Source organism: Grammomys surdaster, unplaced genomic scaffold (genome assembly GCF_004785775.1).
Source record: "Grammomys surdaster isolate TR1022 unplaced genomic scaffold, NIH_TR_1.0 126118, whole genome shotgun sequence".
Lineage (NCBI taxonomy): Eukaryota > Metazoa > Chordata > Mammalia > Rodentia > Muridae > Grammomys > Grammomys surdaster.
The window spans coordinates 353,769-367,551 of record NW_021620926.1 but is presented as its reverse complement, the minus strand read 5'-3'; the positions used below and the strand labels follow the sequence as shown (position 1 = coordinate 367,551).

Here is a 13,783-nt window from a genome sequence, read left to right as displayed (position 1 = left end):
GTGGGAGGTAAAAAGCAGGTGTTTGGCTGTAGGGCAATATTTTACTGTCAGGTATTTCCTCACTCTCACCATTAAAACCATGGTTTAGGGTAGAGATGAGGATTTGACACTTTAGCAAATGGAAATTCAAGAAAATACTATTTACCAAGGCCAAAATGCTGTGGAGTGTAGCCATACTGGAAACAGGACACAGAGCACCTGTAGGTGCTCTTCTCCTTCTTCCTTTCTGTATTTGCATTTTCCAGGTTGGAGTCGAAACACGTATTGATCTTCTTGGCTTCATTTCTGAACTGTGAATTCTTTACAGACATCAATCGTGTCTTATCCACCTTCACAAGTCCCCAGAGAGTCTCACAAAGCCTTTCACACCTTGACATGTATTTTCATAAGCTGCGTAGGCTTATGATTGGACATAATTAAGAGTTAGGAGATTTCAGTCTGGGGAGAGTGTGTCACTAGTAGTCACTTTTCATGGAAGCATCGTCAGCTTGTGACTGCCCAGCTAAATGGTAGATACCTTACACTATCCCTGCAGCGGTAAGTAAGTTTGGGCTATACTGCTTTGGCCCCAGCAGGTAGCGTGCACTCTCCCAGGAGCTATCTGGATTCGAGAATGGAAATTGAATGCACACACACACACACACACACACACAAAAGCTGTTAAAGCAAAAAAGTAATCAATGGCTAGAGCCAAACATGGTAGACAATATTTTTTTTCTTCTTATTGCAAAACTGCTATTTTAACTACTGAAATACTGTTGTAAATTAATACTGGTTAATTTCTGTTATAGAACATTTCAGATTGCACTGGTTCACTGGTACAGTGTCTTTGATTCAAATAGTAATGATGTTTATAGAGTGGACAAGTATCTTCCATGGAAATTAAATACATAGCCAAGGAAAGGGGGAAAAAAACCTCTTTCACCAAGAATTTACTCGTTGTATCTCAAGCTCTATCTTCCCCTATCCTTGTGATAAGTACTTCCAATAAACACTATTTTATGCCCATATTTCAAAAACAAATCTGCTCTTAGCATATTTCCAAACATTTGCTTAATTGGTCTGAATTCTAATGTCATTCATTTATCAGACTCGAAGGCATGAAATTTAGGTTGAGTCCCTTTAAGAGAGCAACACATTTTCAGAGATGACAAAAGGCTTCAGTAAGGACAAAGTCATTGGGAAATTCTATAATCTTCTTCATAAGGAATCTAACCACAAATGAAAACAATTGTAGTTAATAGCCTTACCCCAGGGTCACCTGAAACACCTGTCTTGTAAATGATCCTTTAAGACACAGATGATTAAGTTGCATGCTTCAAATAAAAGTTGTTTTGGAGACTTTGATGCCAAACACTGTACTTTATTTCTCTTTCTGAAAGTGGTATAAAAGAAATAAAATCTGTATCTTAGTTATTTACCAATTGTTGTGACAAAAATACCATGATCAGTTCAAAATAAAATAATTAAAGTTAAAAATGTTTTACTGGGCTTATCATTTCAGGGGGTTTGAGTCCATGATGGCAGGATCAACTGAGAGCTCACATCTTGATTCCAAAGTTGGAAGCAGAGAAAACTTCCCCTGAGTGATGCACCGCCTCTAATAAAGCCACACCTCCTAATTCTTCCCAAACTTTCCCACCAACTGGAGACCACACATATGAGCTTACGGAGGCCATTCTCATTCTGATCACTATACACAAGGAGGTTCAGGTCATCTTCTCCAGAGTGGCCTTGCTCATCATAAAGCTGAAGGTTACTGGGAAATGGAGAAGATCCTCCATTCTTTGCCTTTAATGCCTGCCCATTGCCTTGTGATGTTGACTACAGGAAATCTACCTGAGCATCTTGAGAACGGAAATGCAAGTGCTTCAGCAGCGTCCTATTTCAGGATACATCCAGGCTCTCTCTGACTCCTCCCATGTCCGCCCCCCACACACATACTTTATTCTCTCTCAAATTCATGCCCTCTTTTACTTTAACTGTTGTTTTTGCCTTCTCCAGTCTTGGGCCTCATTGTACCTTCCTGGATAATGCAACATTTGGGGGAGCTGTATTAGTGTGCCTGCTCTCCTCTGAAGCAGCGAAGTTAAAAGGGATGGAAATGTCTAAATTACGTGGGGTGTGTGCAGAGACCAACACTGAACCTGCCACACATCAGCCTGCAGTGAGAAAGTCACTGCATTTTCCTTTCACCTTCTTAGAACTGATTAGAGGAAATAAAGGGACCGAGTAGCAGGGGTCATCCCACCTGCTTACTAATAACCACCAATCACCTCCCCTCAAGTATTCTTCCATGGGAATAGGAGCTTTGAAAATGAGGGGACCAATAGTGAGTGGCTGACTTAGGAGAGAGGAGACCACATAGAAAGTAAACAAACATAGGAGTGTTTGCCATTTAATTACCTATTAAGAAAGAAAGGGAAAAAAGTGTGAGCACAAATGTAAAAGTCTGGGGTGGGGGTGCAGAATTCCCTTCAAGAGTTAACTCTTTCCCACCCTGACATCCTACAGCTCAGAGAGTTCCAGTGGCTGGGATAAGTGACAGATTGTGGGCACTGACCAACTATGCACTGGAAAAAGCTGGGAGCACCGCCATTTATACACAAAGCCAAGGACTTCCCAGGCCGCAGCCGGCCCTGTTGGGGTCACCGCAGTGCTGCATGCCCAGAGACGCGCCAGGAAGCACCCGTGGCTGCCCGGCTGCTCAGCTGGTGGCCGGGAGAAGTTAGTCACCCTTAGCCCGAAGTCAGCAAGTGCTGGGGCTTCAACAAGCTAGGAGATGAGAAGGCTGGAAATCAGCTACTGGGACCGACTGGAGGGAGCCAGGGAAAGTAGAGATGGACTTGAGGGTGCACGGGTGGCTGCCCTGACCAGTGAAATTACCAGGTCTACAAGGCCAGAGCGCAACGGCCAGCAAAAGGAGGCAAGAACTTCATATCCCGCGCAAGAACAGCAAGGGAAAGGAGGCAGTAGGGAGAGACTTTGAAAATACACCAAAAACACCCCTTCAGGAGATGAGGTAAGCCTAGGTTAGCCAACTCCGATTGGTTGTGAAATACCACACAGACCCGGAGTTCCTGCGGCTTTAAATGAGGGCAAGTGAATTTTCTTGTTCTCTGCCCAAATACTTTTTCTCTCTCAATCCCTCACTCACCCTTGCTCCCTCCTTTGTCCCTCTTTCCACCTTGCTAGGTTCTGGGCCCTTCCTCCTTCCTGATCTCCCTTTCCTCGATCACCCTCCTCCTCTGCCTGCGCCCTCCCCCATCAGATTAGGCGCGGACCGGGAAGGGTGGGAGTGGTGGGGGAAGCTCTCCCTTTAAGAGGCAGCGTGCAGTGACGAATTGTTGAAATTGCCATTGCAGGATGGCACGCCGCTATAAATTCATTGTCCCACCTCCTCGCATCTTCACAGCGCCTGAGCCGCTCTCCGCGCCCGCAGCAGCCGACTGGGGATGATCCCGGGCGGGAGGACGCGGCAACGGAAGGGATCGGGACACGCCGCCTCGCTGGCTCTCCGCAGGCCGCCTCCTAGCTTTTGATTTTTAAACGTTTTAGGTGTTTTCTTTTCTTTCCTCCCGTCTCATTTCTCCCTGCCTTCGGGTTCCAGCAGAGCCGAGGAAGTCCTGAAAATAAGAAAGGAAGTGGGTCGGAGCTGGAAGCTCCGCAGCCGGCCAGCCCCGGGCTTCGAGGGGGCGGGAGCCGACGCGCACCAGTTGCGGGCCGGGAGCGCCGTTGCCCTCCTTACTCTCTTTGCTCGTTTGTTTTCATCTGTTTGTGCAAAGATCCTTTCTGCATTGGGCCTCTCTCCTTTTTTTTTTTTTTTAATTTGTTTGCTCTCCACCTCCTGGCTTTTGCTCCCATCACCACCACCCTTTATTTAATTTTTTATTATTTTTTAATTTTTTTTTTCCTCCTCCGTCTCTTGGACCTCAATTCCAAACATTTTCCAAACCAACAAAGAAAAGTTCGCACGCTGGCACCGCGGCCAGGACAGGCTGGCGCTCTACTGCGGGTTCCCCCTACCCTTTTCTGGACACTTGACTCAACCTTGCACGCAAGTGTGTAGAGTGTGCGGCTGTGGGTGGGTGGATGGGAGGGTGAGCCCCCCACCCCCGCCCCTGAAACTTCCATAGCAAATAGCAAACATCAGCTCCGCTCAGTCGCGCAGCCCCTCCCGGCGGGCAGCGCACTATGCGGCTCGAGTGGGCGTCCTTGCTGCTGCTACTGCTGCTGCTGCTGTGCGCGTCCTGCCTGTCCCTGGCCGCTGACAGCCCCGCCGAGGCACCTGCCCAGGATAAAACCAGGCAGCCTGGGGCTGCTGCAGCGGCCGCCCAGCCCGACCAGCGGCAGTGGGAGGAAACACAGGAGCAGGGTCATCCTCAACCTTTGGCTGGGCAGCGCAGGAGCGGCGGGCTGGTGCAGATTATAGACCAACTCTACTCTGGCGGTGGCAAAGTGGGCTACCTTGTCTACGCGGGAGGCCGGAGGTTCATGCTGGACCTGGAGAGGGATGACACAGTGGGTGCTGCTGGTGGTATTCTTACTGCAGGAGGAGGGCTGAGCGCATCCTCTAGCCACCGGGGTCACTGCTTCTATAGAGGCACTGTGGACGGAAGCCCTCGCTCCCTAGCTGTCTTTGACCTCTGCGGGGGTCTCAATGGCTTCTTCGCAGTCAAGCATGCACGCTACACTCTGAAGCCGCTCCTGCGTGGGTCCTGGGCAGAGTACGAACGAATTTACGGGGATGGGTCTTCACGCGTCTTCCATGTCTACACCCGTGAGGGCTTCAGTTTCGAGGCCCTGCCGCCACGCGCCAGTTGCGAGACTCCCGCGTCCCCTTCTGGGCCCCAAGAGAGCCCCTCGGTGCACAGTCGTTCTAGGCGACGCTCAGAACCGTCCCCGCAGCTGCTGGACCACTCAGCTTTCTCGCCAGCTGGGAACGCGGGACCTCAGACGTGGTGGAGGCGGAGGCGCCGTTCCATCTCTAGGGCCCGCCAGGTGGAGCTCCTCTTGGTGGCTGACTCGTCCATGGCCAGGATGTATGGGCGGGGCCTGCAACATTACCTGCTGACCCTGGCCTCCATCGCCAACCGGCTGTATAGTCATGCGAGCATCGAGAACCACATCCGCCTGGCGGTGGTGAAGGTGGTGGTGCTGACAGACAAGGAGAAGAGTCTGGAGGTGAGCAAGAATGCGGCCACGACCCTCAAGAACTTTTGCAAATGGCAGCACCAACATAACCAGCTAGGTGACGACCATGAGGAGCACTACGATGCTGCCATCTTGTTCACCCGAGAGGTAGGTGCAGCAGGTGGGTGCCCAGCTCTGGGATTAAGGAGACAGGTCGAAGGGCGGTTTGCTGGTGGCTCTGCTTCTCTCATAAACGACTTGCCACTAAGTAGAGATCTGCTTAAGTGCATCTTCCAAGACACCCAGCCTCTACCTTCACTCAGGAGTTCCGATTAGCCTCTGCAGTAATCCCTACTTTAAGTAAGGGGACTTGTTTAGGAGATCAATGTTCACTAAGGCTAGATGTCAGTCAGACAGGACAGTGTGGTCTGTGATTGTGATAAGGAGATAGTTCGCGCTTGGGGGAAGGTGTACAATTACATGACAAAAGGGAAAAAGCAAGACTGCCTTCTGAAATTGGGTGTTTTCTACTTCCCAGTGAAGACGACTTAATGGGAAGGACTTGAAAGTTGGCAGTTGCTTTTATCTGATTGATGGCCTCCCTTGTAAATGTCCTTAAACGAACTCTTCTGCAACACTGGCCTTTTCCAAAGGACTCCTATTCTAATGTGGCTTCCAAATGGGCTTCTGACATATCCACCTTGGAATCTGAGTTTCTGAGAAGGAAGGAATGTGGGAGGGCCAAGTGGATGCGGAAGCCCAATCAGCGGTGAGGACAACCCCTTCCCCCACACCCAGGCCCTCTCCGAGCACATCAGAAGCACCACCCTCCTGCCCCACTGCCAAACAAGGGTCAAATCCAGTTGGAAGGTTTGGGGTTTGGATGAATGTGTTTCTGAAGGTCTGGGCAGAGCTTCAGGATGTGGGGAAGGATGTTTTCCAAGGACTTCCCCACGTTAAGGATGATGGTTACAGAGAAGGGAAAGAGATGGATCATTATAAGCCCAGACATTCCGGGAGCAACAAATCTATTTACACAGTTACCAGACCACCATGTTAGCGTGACATTTCAGACGAAAAGTACTGCTGGTAGTTGTGAGCCCGAGTGTCCAAAAGCTGCCCCCATTACTACTCCTTATCTCTCCCTCTCCCATCCCTGTTGAATATTGTCTTCCCAACTAGCCCCCTTCTACTGTGTGCGTCTCTGTGTGTGTTCCACAGGTGATCACAGCTTCACTCTCTGCTTGATTCCCGTGGCTATGTAAGGCATACCTAGAACACAGCATGCCTGGCTGTCGTGGTCTTGTCTCCCACTCCTTTCCTCAATTTCCCTTGGTATACATCCCCCATCCAGGTTGAGGACTCAGCTCCCCATCTTATTCTTAGCATTGTGATGTGTTCCAGTTGTGATTTAAGCTTGGCTTATTGCCAAATTCGATTTCTCTGCCTAACTTGTGTCTTTTGCATGCCTGTGAAGGACTGATGCTTCAGGATCGTTGTCGGTGTGCGAAATCCATCCAGTCTAACTTACATAACAACAAACTCCTTTACTGTGCACAGTCACCAAAGAAGAAGGATAGATAATTCAATGACACACTATACAGGTTTCAGGATACTTAAAGCTTCTCTACCTAATGTTTCTATTTTTACTAAGTTACCCATGGTATAAAGGAAAAGGTGTTGATAAAGTCAGAGGAGAGAAACATTTGCTGTTCGTGAGGTAGACATAATTGTAACCCACAAACCAGCAAAGATACCAAAAGAAGAATCCAGGGAGAAATAGGTATGACAGCCTTGTGTGCCATGAAGAAGCTTTCGTCTCCTTAAGAGATGATCTAGAAACCCTCCTTTAATTCCTCTGCCCAGTAGCACTAGTTTTTGAAATGGTGCAACAGTCATTTTCAAGGCTGCCCTATGAAGTTTGTCTGTAAAACTAGCCTGTTCTCACTTGATTTCCAAGTCCTTTTTTTTTTTTCATAAGCAACTTTCCACGTCTGGATTTCCTTGTGTAGCTATATAATGACTGCCTGCCAAGAAGGAGGCTTGGGAGAGTTTGTAGAAGGAGGTTCCCTAAAGAAAGAGGAAAAAAATACTTTTGTAGACAGACCACACCAAAAGGCAGTAGTACACTGCCAGTTGTCATAATAATTTTCTTTCAGTTTAATACAAAATTGTAGTGCATAATTCTAAAATAACTAGAGGACCTCTCACCATTTGTTCTTTTTTACATACTTTCCCCAATTATTTCCCAGCTAAAAGGAAACCAATCAGTGATTCTAAATGATGTCTATTGCTGTTGCTGGTAAGGTTTTGTATTTGAGTAATTGTTTCCCAGTCTGGAAAACACATCATTACATTTTAGCTAGACAAAAGGAAGATAGAAGTAAGTTCAATCTTCTACTTAGTTTTAATTTAAAAAAAATCTTAATTACATTCTATTAATGGGAGAGGGCATGTATCATAGCATGCAAGAAGGGGTCAAAAAGGAAAACCTATGGGAATTGATTCTTTCCCTCTATGTGGGTCCCAGGAATAAAGCTTAGGTTGTCAAGCTCAGTGGTAAGTGACTTTACCCCCTGAGACAGCCACCTTGCCAACCCTAACTTAACTTTACTAAGAATTGCCACAGAATTTCCAATCTGGTTTACACATGGGGAATATTTTACTTTAATCTTCCTTGTGCTCCTTGCGAAGCAGAAGCATACTTATATAAAGCAAATACCATTTGGATTGTGGTTGATCTCTAATAAGTTCATCTAACTTCAAAAAAATTAAATTTTTGAAGAACACTTACAATATGAATACATTATTCTAATTTAAAAGAGGACTATTAGGTAGCTTGTTTAAGTATTTCAATACAGAACAATGCTCATCTGAAAGTTTTCTGCATGTGCAGTTTAATCTCTACCTAATGTTTCAAAAAAAAGAAACCAAGAAGTCTAGAAGAGGAGAGACTGGGATTCCTCTGTCCATGCATGTCAGGTATTTTCAGGCTGGCCATTTGAAAGAAATAACTTTCATAGTTATTTCTTTTCAATGAGAAATACCCAGAGTTGGCACAAGCAGTTCATTTTTACAACTCTGTTGTGGATGTAAGATGTGTGTTGCTTAGCAGCCAGACTCTCAACCATCCAATCCATGTTTTGATGGGCTCTGAGTTCTGTTCAAGTTTTGTGTCCAGATGTCTTCTGCTAAATTGCTTGTTTTTCAGGCGTGAAGCAAATGTATGAGGAAGTGCTTTCCACTCCTGTTTACGAGCCAGTAACACCTTGATTGTGGTGTCTAGGAGTCAGCAGAAGAATGTTAATATTTCAGCTATCAAGCCAGCATATTTAGCAGTCAGTGCTATGCAGTAGCCCTCAATATTGTTTTCATTATAGAAATAGCACCTATCAGTTTTCGGACACAAAGCCGTTTCTATTGTGAATGACATTGCTGCTGACATTCATACTACGTCTGCCATCAGACATTAGAAATCTAGGCCCTAGGCGCTTATACATTGTTTCCCAGAGTTATCTCCTCATTCTGACTCTCTCCCTTATCATAAAATATATTTTAAAAGACAGTCCTAAGCTTATTTTCCAAAAACATTTACTCCTCTTTAGAAAAAAAAAAAAACTTCTCTGTTGATGTCAAAATCAGAAATTCTTTCCCATCCTTCCCCCTCCATCCAACCAACAACAATGAACTCTTTACTAGTGCATAGACTGAAAACATAGGGATGACTGTGAGCCAGCTAAAAGGCTATTGAATAAAAGGTCCACTAATTTTCATTGATTACTAAAGTGTGCTTTAATGAGCCATTGTGCCTAGACTCTCTCTCTTCTTCCATATCTGTCTTTGGAAGTGTGATCCCGAACACAGACACATCTCTACTCTTTAGTTCTGGACACAGACACTTCTCCTCTACTCTTTAATTCCCTTTTAGGTTTGGTATGAAATGGACACTAGAAGACAAAAATCCTTAGAAGAGGGAGAGGGTTGCACTCTTTGTCCTTGGCTTGCTGACTGAACCAACTAATTCAGTCACATATTTGAATTCAAATCTACTTCAACCCTGCAGTAACCATTGTTGAAGAATCACTACAGATCAACCTTAAAAGAGGCTAGTCCAGAAATGGGAAGAGTGGACACAGACTAGACAACTCTAGATGATCGTGTACAGAAAATGTATGAGAAATATTCTGAAAAACCTTGATCCATAAAATAACAATATACAAGACAATGGATGGATTGACTCAGAGTAGGCACCTTGTATGTGCATACCTGCTGTGAAGAGGTAGATGAAGCCAGTAAGACAGAAGGCAGTTAAGGGGAAATACTTGGTTGCCATCAGTAGGCTTATCACCAGCAGGAGGAAGCAATGCATGAATTGATCACTCTCACATTAAGAAAACTGATAAGGCTCTCAGCAAGGATAAACAAAGTCTGACCAGGTACAGAAGAAACCCACAGATTCTTCCCAGGTGGCTTTATCAGGTCTCATTGCAAATGTATAATTGCACTGTTTCCTAAAGAATGGGTTGATCTCATTTGGATTCAACTAACTATTTTTGAACATATCTTAAGTAGTATCCATAGTGAGAATTGTTTTATCCTTAAGTAACTGAGGAATCAGCCACCATCATGTTGTTTTGTTTTGCAGGTAGAAACATATATTTGAAGAAAAAACACATAATCTGAGGACATAGCCCTGCCCATTGTCCTCCAAAAATGCTGTGATTAATTTATTCAAACACTCAACAATTATATTTAGATCCAGAGGAGGGGGGTGTTAAAAACTCTCCTTTAAAAAAATCTATTCCAGAAAATCCACAACATAGATATTGAATGGCTATATCGTTGTTGTCCTGGGCAGAGCTAAAGTTGTAGACTCCAGTTCTGTAGAAGACAATGCTAGCCAGATCCATATGGAGGACATATAGGAGACACACTCAAAAACCATCTACTATGCCAGAGGCAGTGTGGACAGTCTGTGTGGTGTAGGTATGTACTATAAGAAGACAGAGTAAGAAGGCTGAATGATTTTTGATTAAATATAGAAAGAAGTAACAACTAGATTACTTAAAAATATATCATCTGGTGTGTGCGTTGGTTTGACAGTGCTACAACAATGCATTAGTGTTGGAGGAGCATATTTAAAACATAAAAAAAAATTCTCACTCAGTTCTGGAGACTGGGAAGTTTAAGATCAAATATCCACCTTATGTATCTTCTGAGGAGATTTTTTTTCCTGGTTAATAGGAGTCTGTTTTCTTACTGTGTGTTTATGTGTTCTTTTCTCACTCTGCATATCTGTCCAAGAGAGGGGTATAGGGCAGGTGAAGTAGAGGAAACAGACAGAAATGTATAAAAAACATAAGGAGAAAAGAGATTCTAAAACGCCTCATTGTATCTGAGCTGAAGTTCACTCTTTTAAAGTTGTATAATTTCTCATAGATCCTGTCTCCAAATACAGTCACACTGGACTACTGGGGATTAGCTTGAGCAATGTAAGGAGAATACAGTTCAGGACACAGCATCATGCTTCAGCATTTTATGGTGGGAACTAATGACAGTGGGAACCAATAGAAAGAATATTAGGGAAGTTTACAGATAAGAAGTCTGTTCAAAAATGAGCCTTGTGTGTGTGTCCTAAATGGCTAGATGTCTCCTGTGGGTACAGTGGCATTAGGAATTAAAAGGCATGGGTCAAGAATGGTTTGAAAAAATAGACAAATATGGGTAAAGTTAATCTTTTCTCGTAGATGGACTACTTCAGCTTATTTTTTGGGGAACCACATACAAATGTTCTATGCAGGAAATGGTTGGCAGGATGAGGTGAGAAGGCTCACTGGGATATGAAGAAGGTTGGGCTACATTGTACTGAGTTTTAAATGCCAAACTGTGATCAATATAAAGAAATAAAGATCCCTTGTATGACTCATACTCTAAGAAACTAACTGATCACAGCATGTAGTTATGGAAATTTCAGATGGCAAAAAGATCATTTGAAAATCTCCTGTGAGATTTCAAGGTAGGGAGAGATAATGTAAGCAAGAGAAAGAGTGTAGTGATCATAACCTAAAGAGTTAAATGTTGCTCATATGGTATGTATGTGTGTAGGGGGTGCACACATGTATGTGCCTGTGAGTTGTGGGGCAAAGCTAACTATTTCAGAATTTTTCTCATCTCTCTTGCATCTGTTTTCTTGTTTTCTAGAACATCTACCATGGTGCATTTTGTTTCTTTTCTATGCATCTAATTGTTTAGCTTCATCATCATACCACACATGAAGACCACCATGGCTGCTTTTTATTAGCTATAAGAAAAGAAGTTCATTTAATTGAGTACATATTGGGAATGCAAAAGATAATATTGGCATCAAGAATTGGATCGTGATTCAACCATGTCATGCTGTGGAATACTGGAAGGCAAAGTTTATCTATCATTAAAATTTAGCTTCCTTGTTCCGAAGCTTGAGACTTTGAGAGTTAATTTCTGACATTAGCTGGAGAGTTAATATGAAGACATCTATCTATCAGAAAGCTTCATGTCAATACCAGTACAGGTGTATCTGGACAGTGTCCTTATTTAAATGAGGAAGAGCCTTTGTTTCAATGTTTGTTGTTTTCAAAACATGTCTTACAACAAGAATTGAAATCTCAGAAACAATCCCTCTTACATTCACCAGCTTTTGTAGCATAGGTCCCATCCTCAAGAAGGACTGGTCCAAGTATCTGTTCCTCTCACTCCATAATTTGTTCTGTCTTTTATTCCCCCATGTCCCCACTTTTTACCTAAAATTTATCAGAGTCACTTTCTGTTCTTATAGTTGTGGGTCCAGATTGTTGGTCCAGATGCCCTGTTAGTCCACTCCAAACTCTTAGCACTCTAGTCACAGAAAATGCCATGTCGTGTCCTTCCTGATTCAGAGCTCATATTTCTGAGGCCTGCCTCATTAGGATGCCTTTTCTCTAAGAACATCATACCAGTTTGGGTGTTTCTAATCCTGGGAAAACCTTTAGTGATTCCTTGAAGGAAGGTCCACCCACCCCTCTCTGTATTCACAACAAGCTGCTCCCCACAGTGTGCTTCATCTCCAAACTTATGTCTTTCTCATTCACTAAAAGTTATTATGTTTCTTAAGAACCAGTATTAGATCCTCGCACTGCAGTGGCAGTAATTTGCATGAGAACTGGTTGGTTGTAGGCACACAGTTGTTTTTTATAGAAATGAATAAACTTGGGTTCTTTACCCGTAATCCCACTGGACTCTGTTATGTTCAGAATCATCTTGTTGTATAGATGCCTGCTTAGAGGCTGTGTAATACAGGTCACTGTAATGACTAGCTTAACATTCCAAATTAATATAATCTCTGTTTAAATATAAACAAGACAATTTTATTAGAGATTGTTGTGTAATTAGCAAGAAAGGAAAAAGATGCATCAAGAATCAGATTCACGTTATGACATGATGATAGATAAGGGAAATTTGGTTGATATTTGCCTTTTCTACACATGTGTAAGGTTGTCACACAGAATTCGTTAATACATACAGTCAGTACATGCCAATCAGGGAGTTTAAAAATCCACAAGACAAATCTGTACGTATAGCTGTGAGTATGCATTCATGTGTATAATACTTGTGATTAAACTCTATGTCCTAGCATTAATTCCTCCATCATCAATCTCTTTCCTATGGGATTGTGTGGAAAGAAGAGTGGGCATTCCAAATGCTGTGGTGTTTCACCCTTGTCTTGCACACTACAATTGTCCTCATTAGGAACTAATACCATATGAAGTGTTCTTCTTTACTCAGAGGGGCTGCTACTGATACCCTTGGAATAGTATCTGTCCTTATCAGAATTTATGTTTTTTCCAGTTCCTTATCTCAGCATATTTTTGCTGCATTTGAGAACAGTCTCTCAATGAAGACTGGGAATTCTCCAATTCTTTGCTTGGGTATCACTACCCACTTGGTGTGTGGCTCCTTTCCCATCTGGTACTGATCACTGGCACTTTCCAAGCACCAATGTTCTAGGCAGTATGCTTTGCTGGCTTCCAGCCCCTTCTCAATTCCCACAAATATGCCTAAGGTATACTTCTGAATGGCATGATAAGTCATAACTTTCTCATATACATATAGTCCCTGTGACAGTAACAGGGCTAGTGGCCACCTTGTGGAAAGTTTTTGGTTCTGAAAACTACCTCAGATCTATCTTGGAATTAAATCCACTGTCTCTGTTCTGTACCCTGGCTAACACTATACCATGGGACCACAGTTAACTCTCCTCACATTTTTCAGATACTTTTTTTTCTTAGTCTTCCACTGTATCACTCAGTACCCAATGATAACAAGGGACTGATTCTACACAGGTAACTACTACTTGTGTAGAATCACACACACACACACACACACACACACACACACACACACACACACTGTTTCTCTGTCTGTCTGTCTGTCTGAGTGTATGTGTGTGTGTGTGTGTCTCTCTCTGTCTCTGTCTCTCTCTGTCTCTCTCTCTTCCTCTCTCTGTCTCTCTCTGTCTCTCTGTCTCTCTGTCTCTGTCTCTGTCTCTCTCTGTCTCTCTCTCTGTCTCTCTCTGTCTCTCTGTCTCTCTCTGTCTCTCTCTCTCTCTCTCTCTCTTTCACGTACACACACACTC

The 13,783-nt window shown here is 43.7% G+C and overlaps 1 protein-coding gene across 1 annotated transcript in view; it reads left to right on the top strand.

Annotated features, from left to right (window-relative positions):
* The first annotated feature begins 4,153 nt into the window (after nt 1-4,153).
* The window catches only part of Adamts5 (ADAM metallopeptidase with thrombospondin type 1 motif 5), a 40,914-nt gene continuing 31,284 nt past the window's right edge, over nt 4,154-13,783 (top strand). Inside the window, exon 1 of the mRNA XM_028756345.1 lies at nt 4,154-5,301. Coding sequence (XP_028612178.1) covers nt 4,195-5,301 — 1,107 coding nt within the window. The 5' untranslated portion in view covers nt 4,154-4,194. The remainder of the gene's footprint in view (nt 5,302-13,783) is intronic.